This window comes from Morus notabilis, unplaced genomic scaffold (genome assembly GCF_000414095.1).
Source record: "Morus notabilis unplaced genomic scaffold, ASM41409v2 Scaffold81, whole genome shotgun sequence".
Classification (NCBI taxonomy): Eukaryota; Viridiplantae; Streptophyta; class Magnoliopsida; order Rosales; family Moraceae; genus Morus; species Morus notabilis.
This window is the reverse complement of record NW_010357153.1, coordinates 403,941-413,608: the sequence shown is the minus strand read 5'-3', so window position 1 is coordinate 413,608 and position 9,668 is coordinate 403,941. Positions and strand designations below refer to the sequence as shown.

Below are 9,668 nucleotides of genomic sequence, written 5' to 3'. Positions count from 1 at the left end.
TGAGTATAGTTTGAGTTAAGACTCTAATTTGAGTTCGTATTTAGATGTGCACATTTTGAGTTATGGTTTGAATTGAGAATCTATTTGAGTTTATGTTTTGGTGGATCAAAACTTGAATTTATTTTTGGATAGTATTTTAATAAAAACTCAATGGTGATAGAAAATTTTAATAGGTATATGAGTGAGGTTTTATTCGTCTGTTCGTTGTGAACACATATAAAAAAATCATTTCCATAGGAATTAAAATGAAAAAGTTATAACGTTTTCAAAAATAGAAAAAATATTATTCTTTAATTTGAGTTTGAGTTTATAAACTTGAGTTGAAAACAAAATTTAAACTCAGATTTTAGTCATAAATTCAAGTTAAAACTTAAGTTTAAATTCAATTTTACAAAAGAATATGAACTTGAATCAAATTATAACTTGAGTTTAATTTTTTTTTTAAATTTGGGTACAAATGAAGCCCTAAAAAACTTACCAGTGCAGTGTATGTCTGTATTCCAAGCCTTATCCTTTTTGCCGGTTGCCTTATCGGTGGGCCTTCTCTGTAGCAAGTGCCACTAGCTAGAATTTAAAGGCAGCTGACCCACAAAATAATAGAAGTTTAGTTAGATTCCGTTTATTTTATTAATTTAAGTTTAGAATTTGAGTTTTGTTATAGAAAAAAATTTTTATTATGTATTTGGTTGGTAAATTCGTATTATGATTTAAATCATGATTCGTAGTTCGCTGTAGTGTTTTCTATCATAAAAAACACATGTAAATTAAAAATAGTTTTGAATCATGGTTCTAAATTTATGAATCAAATATTAATTAAAAATAATCATATTTAATTTTTCTATTACAATAAAAAATTCTCATATAAAATTATATTTTAACTTAAATTAAAAATTCGAATCAATAAACTAAACGGACTCCTAATAAACATTACGCACCAACTATTTTCTTTAGCGGCCGAAAAAAAATGCAACAAATATTTCTTCCTGGATTGGAACCAAAAAAAAAACAACAGAACAAAAAACAAAGAAAACTATTGTATATTGGATTTTAGGGGAAAGAGAAAATACAGTAAAACCTCTAACATTGGCAGCTTTATTTGACTTTTCTAACGTTGGTATTGCCAAAGAGCAATGTCATTCTCTTATTCCACAGCTAAAATTTGGAACGTTGATTATGCTATGAATAAAATAAGGGAATAGTAATTTTGTGGTTTTTGTGTTTCATCGAATTAATAGATTGATATTTTAATATTTAAATATACTACTAAACCGATACTATATTTTTGTAGGAAAAAACCGATATTATAAATATTACTTAAGAAAGTATCATGTTATTGTGAGGCTTTCTTAGACAAGATTTTTTGTCATTTTTATTCTTTTAATCTAAAGACATTTAAAACAATTATTATTTAAAAAATAAATAAAACCCAGTTGACGACCTAAAAAAAACATATGTAATTTATAAAAAAAATACAAATCTAGATAATCCACTCATGTAGAATTTAATTAATTGAAGATATTAGTTTACAGTTTTCATTTAAAATGTTGTAAATACAGTTTTAAGTCTGAAAAAATGGGCAAGTACTCGAAGGTTTTCTCAAAAAATAAAAATAAAAATAAAAATAAAACAGTAAAATAAAATACATGTTTGGTTTATCTAAATATTAAAATACCACTATAATAAAACACAATTTATGAGGATCGAGTTCTCCTAATTATTACTTAAACAAATTACTTGTCATAATATAACTTTCTAATTTAGCCATGGAATAAGAGATTGACCTTATTATTTGGCATTTGACCTAAAGTGTGAAGAGTCAAATACAGCTGCCAATTAACACATCAGCACTTTAATCACATGCCAAAGAAAAATGCTTAAAAATGCTTAACAATACCATTAGTACTAAACACTACCATTTAATAGAAAATAAACCCATCTTAAATGCCTTTATACTGTAAAATTCACTTTTTATTAAATAGTAATACTTAACAGATACCCTATAACATAACTCAATATCAAAACTCTTTTTCTTTTTCTCTCCCATTTTTCCTTGGAATCTAACACACGAACTATTTTATGTTTTCCCCTTTGTCTTTTTCCTCTCTGAACTTTAATTAGGAATTCTCCTTTCTGAACTTGATCAGCTAGTCACAACCATTTTACTTCACCTAACAATATTCTGTACTTAAAAACGGATATAAATAATCACCCCTTTTTTGGCAAAAGAGAAGAAAAGAAAAATACAATGGATATAATGATTAAAAGTCTGTTTTTTATTTTATTTTTCTAATCAACTTCAATTGCATGGCATGCAATGCGTCCACGTGGTAGATTCCTAGCCTTATACTTTCATAATCTAAGCAAAAGTTCAGAGGTTCAGCTTCTTGTAAATTAAATGCTTGCTGTCTTGATGGCAGGGACTTTCTTATACGACTGAACACTCTCTCTCTCCTCTCTCTCTCTCTCTCTCTTTCTCTCTCTCTCTCTCTCCATTTTTTTCTGGGCAATGTTTTTCTCTTCATGTTTTCTGGGTCTGTACTTTTAGGTTCTTGGATTGGCGCTACTTCCCTCATCACAATCGATTTAACGGATGAGCGGTTTGTGGGTCTCCACAGCTAAAGATTTTTTTATTTTCTTCTTCAAATGGGGTATCTCTTAAATTATTATTTTTATTTTTTATTTTTGGTTTTTTTTTTTCTTCTCATGAATATGGCTTCTGTTATATGTTTCTGAAACTTTCTTGCATGTTTGAGTAATGAATTCTTCTGTCGCTTTTCAGAAATTTCGCTATATATTAAATTTATCTTCTAGAAGGTTATATTTTATGTGCTTTTTCTTTGTTTATTTTGTTTGGTTTCTTAATTATTATTATTTTTTTGTTAGGAATATGTATAATTTTGATGCTGTTTTATTATCTTCCAGAAAAGAATAAATAAATAAAATTTAAGATTCCTCCTTCGTTCTTCTAACCACTCAAAGAAACTGTCTCTAGTAAGTATGAAGAATGCAATCACACATTCCGCAAGATTTAGTCATACATTTCTAGAGACAACCCTAGAACTAATTGTTTGTAATAATTCATTATTTGTAGTTATGTTTAATTGAATTAGAGAGATTCAGGGAATATTAAAGTAGAGTCACAAATCAATCAGTTGTGCAAAGCCTTCCGATTCCAAACTCAATGTAAATCATAGTATAATCTTTCTTATTTATGTAATTTTCCTATTCTTATGCTCACAATCTTAGTATGTATAAATCATAATATATATGTTGGGTCAATTGGTAGAATTGACCCAACATATATAGTTAAACTCATGGCAGGCTTGAATTGTAAGTACATTAATTTATGGGATTGTGGTGTGACTTTTATTTTTATTTTTTGTTTGTGTGTTCAGGGTTGTGTCTTGTTGTTTCATACGGTTTTGTTATTACACAACATATATACAACATATATAATTGCTCTCTTCTTATTTAGGATTGAAGTATTTGATTTTTTCTTTACTTAATTACAAGCGTTCTTGAAAGTGATTGCACGTTGACGTTGTGTGTGTTTGTGTTGTGCATATGTAAATGGAAATAGAAAGTGATTAGAGGCCAAGTTGGAGGCCTAGAGCAAGGAACAATTGATGACTTTTAGCAATGAACGATCCATCACTTTGTTTCCACTTTTGTTATTTGGTTAAGCTATACTGTATTATTGTTGTTTCACTTTAGTATTGATTCTTCAATGTCTAAAGATAAACATTTGAAGGCTTAAGCTATTCCAATTGTTTGGATTTTATCAAAATACATGCGCATTAGGATTGATCGATTTTCAACTTCCTACTACTGATTGAGGTTAAGCATTATTATTTGTGACAAGTGAAATTTTCACTCTTTCATTTATACTTCATGGTGCAATGGTGTCATCTAGCTCCGACTTAATTTTGCGTTTGCCTTTTGCATTTTCCATAGAAAAGAAAGAAAGGTACCACTTAGGCACTGTAAGAATCCACGCGTTGCATGACTTCAAATGAATTGCTTATAACATGTCTCTAGCGTAATTTTCAGTTGATATTCAGTCCAGGAAATTTAATCTCGCTCGTTGTGTTGCGTTCCACATCTAATGGAAGTTGATTTTTTTCTTTTGTTTTTTGTGTTCAAAGCTTGTACGCTTAGCATGAGAGAAAGTACTAATCTGGTAACTTTTGGCCATAGCAGGATTGCTCATTTAAGAGTTTATTGATCCAAAAAAAAGAAAGAAAAATGAATGCAGACAATGAGAACATAGAACCGTCGACTGATTTAGGACTTGCTCTGGGTTATTCAAGTCAGTGCGTAAAGAGAAGACTGAACAATGGTTCAGGTGCAGGTGCAAATGCAGGTTCAGGATTAAACATGACATTTGTTGCCCAGAACCCCTTGTCCGAACTAGTTTGGTCTCCGCATAAAGGTTTGAATCTAAAATGTGCTGATTCCAGCTTGGCAGATTCAAAAACCTCACTTTTCTGGGGTGCAGGTCCAAGCAATGTGGCTCTTTTACCAGTGCAAGGCATTACAGTCAGGACAGACAAACAAATAAGCGGAGAGAATTTTCAAACATCAAATACATATTCACTTCAAATGACGAGTGAAGTTGCCCGTGTCATGCATGTGCACGCACCGAGACGTGAGGATGAGATAGGTAAGAATAGTTTTAAGGTACATTGAGTTTTTGGGTAGCTTGGAGAAGTTAAGAGAAGACAAAAGAGGCACTGAAGTGTAGAATGGAGAATATGAATATTCTTCTTAGTGTTGTATTTGATTTATTTACTGATTTTCCGGGGTCTGAGGAACTTATTATTTGTGGCAGGAATTGGTGGTGATACCGAGGAAATAGATACAGCTCATGGAGCAACTGTTATGAAGACTGATCAAAAGGAGGGGCTAGGAGACAGGAAAGGAGTTGGCGTTTCCGGTCGCATTGAATCCCAAATAGTTAAAACAACTGAGACCAGGGAAACCAATTTTTTAACCCTTCCAGGTGAATTCTGCTATCAGATAAAACATTTTTGAGTATTGTGGGAAAGTAAATTCACTAGATAAACATTTTTTTTTTTTTTTTTTTGGTGAATGATGTGAACTTAATGATCGTTGCTGAAGCAGATCGTGTGCTCAAATTTGAAAGACGCGCATGGTTCTAGAACCCTTTTCTTAATCTCTATCAAGCTTACAAATGTTTTATTTCATCGTAAGATAGTCTGGTTCTTGTATTGACATTTATATTATATATGATTTTAAAATGCTGATTTACTAACAGGTCAGGCTAACAGAAAAAAGACGGATGTCTTATCAATAAAGCACGATCACCATAAACCTGATGAGGCAGAAATTGAACCATTATCAGCAGATCCTATTGGTGGAGACAGAAACGTTGACAATAGCAACTACTCGCTGCAGATGAATGAATCTGAAGCTCCCAGTGATCTGATAGGGAAGCATATTTTCCACGACAGAAGAAAGTCCTTGGAGAAAATTGAGTCAACTTCTGAGAACGATTTACAAAATTTCAAAAGTGAGTATGTTTGCAGTGCTGCGAATGATACTGTAAGGTTGGAATTTTATCCGGAAGTTAAAGGAAGTTCTGAACATGCCGTTGAAGATATACCTCCCAGAAGCAAGACTGTTTCGGCTGAACATTCTCTGACTAGTAGTAGAGTCCGCGTGAAAAGAAAGAAAGGCAAGGAAAAAGCTTTATCTGATGGAATGATGCCAAAAGATGACGATGACAGCCACGAGAGCGTTGAAAGCTGTAATAGTGCTGGACTATTTCCGACGGGCAAGAGGCGGAGAAGCTTTGAAGAAGATTTGGTTGTTGGGACTAAAGGATTCAAGAAACAAATTCACTGTCTAGACGGTTCCACATCCGTCGCTAGACAAAATAGTTCCTTCATGAATTGGATATCAAACATGATGAAGCGCTTCTCACAATCGGTGCAGGATGAGGCACCTTTTCCTCTCAGCATTGTGCGTCCAGATGACAGACATGAAAATATCGACAAAAGACTCACCACTGTCGACAAGAACCAAGATGCGGGGTCCAAAATCATTGGTTTCCAGTCCATCTTTCAGTCCATGTATTGTGGGAAGGCAGAGGTTCAAGAAACCCGAGTGTTGAATGTTGAGTATCAAGTTGGAGAAGGATCCAAGGAACTTGGATCATCCAATAAAATGAGCAACAACAATGCTACTCCTATAGCATGTCAAGGGGAGAACAGTAAGGTCGCGGGAAAACACTTTCTTTTATTGAATGAGAGGTTCAATGAGTCTATGTCTGGAAATGGGGAAGCTTTGGCAATCCAGCCTAAGAATCTGTTGGATAAGTTTGTTGATAGTCAGGAAAATGGCCATACTAACTCTGAAGAGAATAAGAGTAAGTGTCAACTGGCCATCAGTAGTAAAGAAAAAGAGAGAACAAGCTCCAATACCTCTCTCGGTAAACGAAAGACGAGCAGCGCTGAACATGATTCAGACCTGCCATGTGAGGGAAAAACGACGTCCAAGTTTTATCACAGAAATGACTCTCTAGGAAGCACCTGGATAACTCGCTTTGCCGCGAAAATTTCCGGTTCCTCAGAAAACCCTAATCATTTCAACCCTAGTGCTGGTCTGAGTCCTAAGCGCTCTGTGGAATGCCTAAAGCTTATTCCACATGCTCAGAATCACATTGGTTTTCATGTGGATAGTGCAATTTTCGAGAATACGGATCATGCTATGGAAAATCCAATTCCTTTCTATGGTAAAGAATCGGAGGATAGTTCTTCTAGGATCAAAAGTCATGATGATACAAAATCAATGTATAAGTTGACTCCTGTATTACCTTTCCCGCAACTTAACCATTCAGATGCAATGGCGTCTGTCTTTGCAAAGAGATTGGATGCTTTCAAGCACATTACTTCATCAAGAGTAACAAGCGATGCTGCTCATGCGACCATGACCTGTTTCTTCTGTGGTGTAAAGGGTCACAATTTACGAGATTGTTCGGAGATAAAACAAACTGAGCTTGAGGAACTTCTGAGGAATCTAAATACATGTAGTGGGATAGAAGAACTGCCTTGTTTGTGCATTAGATGTTTTCAGCGTAGTCACTGGGCTGTCGCATGCCCCAAAACGTCCCCGAGCAAACGTCTTCAACTGGAATCCAATGCTTCTTTTAGTGAAATGCTGCCAAGTACAGGAAACAGAGACAGTTTAAAGCTCCAAAGCGATGAAGATATGATAACCGAGACAGATTTTAACTCGAAAGTGGATGAAATGATGAACTTCCAGAAAAAGTTGTCTTCTACAAGTCCAGTGAAGAAACACATAGCTTCAGTCCCTGAGGAAAACATGTCGATAGAAAATCGGATAATGCCTTTTCAATACATTGTCAGTGAGCAGAATTCAGATGTACCAAAAGGACTGTTCGATGCTGTAAAAAGGCTTCGTTTGTCTCGTAGCCATATAATAAAGTAAGTATTAGCATTCAGTGGCCTTTCACAATTAAATTTGTTTCTTATTACATCATTGACAAGACGTACTCTCATATAGCTTCATGCTTGGTCAACTGTACTGTATTACAGCAAAAGGTTGAACGATTTCAAAGATAAGACTTTTACAGGGAAATTAAAGAATCTTTTCCCTTTTAGCTAAATGAGCTATTACAATTATTATTTTGCTTATGTTCTTATCTTCTTTGTGACGGCTAGGTGGAAAAGTTCTCGCATGTCACTTTCGCAACTTGACGGCTTTTTCCTGCGCTTGAGGCTTGGCAAGTGGGAAGAAGGACTGGGGGGAACTGGCTACCACGTTGCTTGCATAATTGGTAAAACTAAATATGTATCGTGACAAACATATTTTATTAAGTTGACTTAGTGGTTTATGAATTAGTACGTCATCCAAGCGCGTTTATTTAAATGCCTAAATTCGACAGGGCTGTTTCTCCTTTATCTATTTATTTAGTTTTTATAATTTTGTCTCCCGTGTTTCTCGACATTTGCAGGAGCACAGGGAGACGGCAAAACTCAAGATGCCGAAGGTTCCATACTAGTGAAAGTAGGAGGAATCAAATGTTTGGTTGGGAGTCGTTTCATCTCAAACCACGATTTCCTTGAGGTACCATTTGTCTCTCTAAATTCAAGTTCTAGTTCTAGATTTGTCTTTTTTTGTGATTGGTCAAAGTTTTTTGAAAATCTTGTGAGCTTGAATATTTGTTTGATACGTATGATTGTATGAATTATGTCACATGGAAATTATTATAAAATGTTTTCCCTTTTGGATTTTTTTAGTCTCATGTTGGATGTGGCATGATTAATGGTGTTCCAAATTCTGCTCCCTTTTATCGTGTCCCTAATTACGAGAGTACGTATATTCCGGCTGGTGGGTTGAGGGCCCCATCGATCCTATGTGGCCCATCCTCCGAAGAGCTCAATTGTTTTTTTGGACCTAACAAGTTTGACCATAACATAGTCTATTTCTTCTGTCAAAAAACTCCATTTTAATATGTTACCAGTCTCTCCATAGAGTTTAAGTTATTAGAAAGCTAGCCAACAATAATTATATGTTACAACAATGTTCTCCAATAAGTGAATTATACTTTCATTTACATTAGAGAAAAGGAGACAAATACCTTTAGAATGTATGGGTTTTAAATTTTTACCTCTTACTTTTAATTAACATCCTTTAGTCAAAAAAACTGTACTACTTAAAAGGGTATTAATCAAGAATCAATGGTAAAAATCTTGAACACTACACTTTTGGAGGGTAGAGTCTGTAATTTACTTTTTACTACTTTATCAACACATACACAGACCAAATTATAGCCTACTTAATGGACTTTGGAATAACCCACTTAGAAAGGCCAGAAGATTGTGCTTTTCAAGTCCTCGTACAATTTAGCACAGTCCAAGGACTATCATATATTGACCCTTCTATTGGTAGTGCAAATTTCTGATTATTAGATCTGATCAAAATCAGTCTCTGATATGACAAGTGAAGAAAGAAAAAAAAAATTCTTGCGATAGTTCATTTTTTTTTTCAAAGTCTTACCGTAAATATCTCATGCTTTTTATTGTTATTTTGAGAAGCTAGTATTTTTTTACTTTTGCTACAAGTGAAAGTAGAACCCATTTTCTTTTCAAAAGCAAAGGCTTCCCAATAATTGATTTTTTTTTTTTTTTTTTGAATAACTTGCATATTGATTTTTGTTACAATTATCTTAAGCAGTTTATATATGTTGTCTTCCATGTTTGAACAGGATGAGCTGTTGGCTTGGTGGTCTATTACCTCAAGGAACGGTGACAAAATTCCTTCAGAAGAAGATTTGGGAGTGAAGGTAAAGACAAAAAAAATGTTAGGCTTTTAATTCACAGCAATTATTTATTAATTTCCGGGCTATTGCACCCATGTTAGTTTTGATGACTATAGAGTGGTTAAAAAAACAAAACAAAACAAAACAAAAAAAAAAAAAAAAGACCCTACAATTAGCTGATGGTATACTGTACATAACTTCTGAATATTTTTCTTTTCTTTTCTTTTGTGGGTTCAAAGATTTTTTGTGTAACACGAAGAATCTAATTACACCGTGGCTCGTGCGTGTGAATTTGAGAAAATTCTTTATTCTTGGTCTACAATTTTCTCTATGCTGAAAAGTATGAGGCACTTTTTTCTTT

The 9,668-nt window shown here is 33.9% G+C and overlaps 1 protein-coding gene across 2 annotated transcripts; it reads left to right on the top strand.

The window, feature by feature from the left end:
• The first annotated feature begins 2,431 nt into the window (after positions 1-2,431).
• Positions 2,432-9,615, top strand: LOC112092093. 2 transcript variants are annotated; one of them, XM_024167298.1, is made up of 8 exons: positions 2,432-2,648; positions 4,201-4,432; positions 4,499-4,663; positions 4,832-5,002; positions 5,279-7,469; positions 7,707-7,822; positions 8,000-8,112; positions 9,254-9,615. In XM_024167298.1, the coding sequence occupies exons 2-8, from the start codon at positions 4,246-4,248 to the stop codon at positions 9,359-9,361; spliced, it is 3,051 nt and encodes a 1,016-aa protein (XP_024023066.1). In that variant the 5' UTR covers positions 2,432-2,648; positions 4,201-4,245; the 3' UTR covers positions 9,362-9,615. The 2 variants fall into 2 exon arrangements, with proteins under 2 accessions (XP_024023066.1, XP_024023072.1); XM_024167304.1 differs by having other exon boundaries at positions 4,198-4,432.
• The last annotated feature ends 53 nt before the right edge of the window (positions 9,616-9,668 follow it).

Excerpts from the sequence above, each read along its gene's own strand:
- LOC112092093 (XM_024167298.1), top strand. The coding sequence starts at position 4,246 with ATGAATGCAGACAATGAGAACATAGAACCGTCGACTGATTTAGGACTT. Across the intron at positions 4,664-4,831 it reads GAGACGTGAGGATGAGATAG|GAATTGGTGGTGATACCGAG; the intron begins GTAAGAATAGTT and ends TATTTGTGGCAG. Across the intron at positions 5,003-5,278 it reads CAATTTTTTAACCCTTCCAG|GTCAGGCTAACAGAAAAAAG; the intron begins GTGAATTCTGCT and ends ATTTACTAACAG.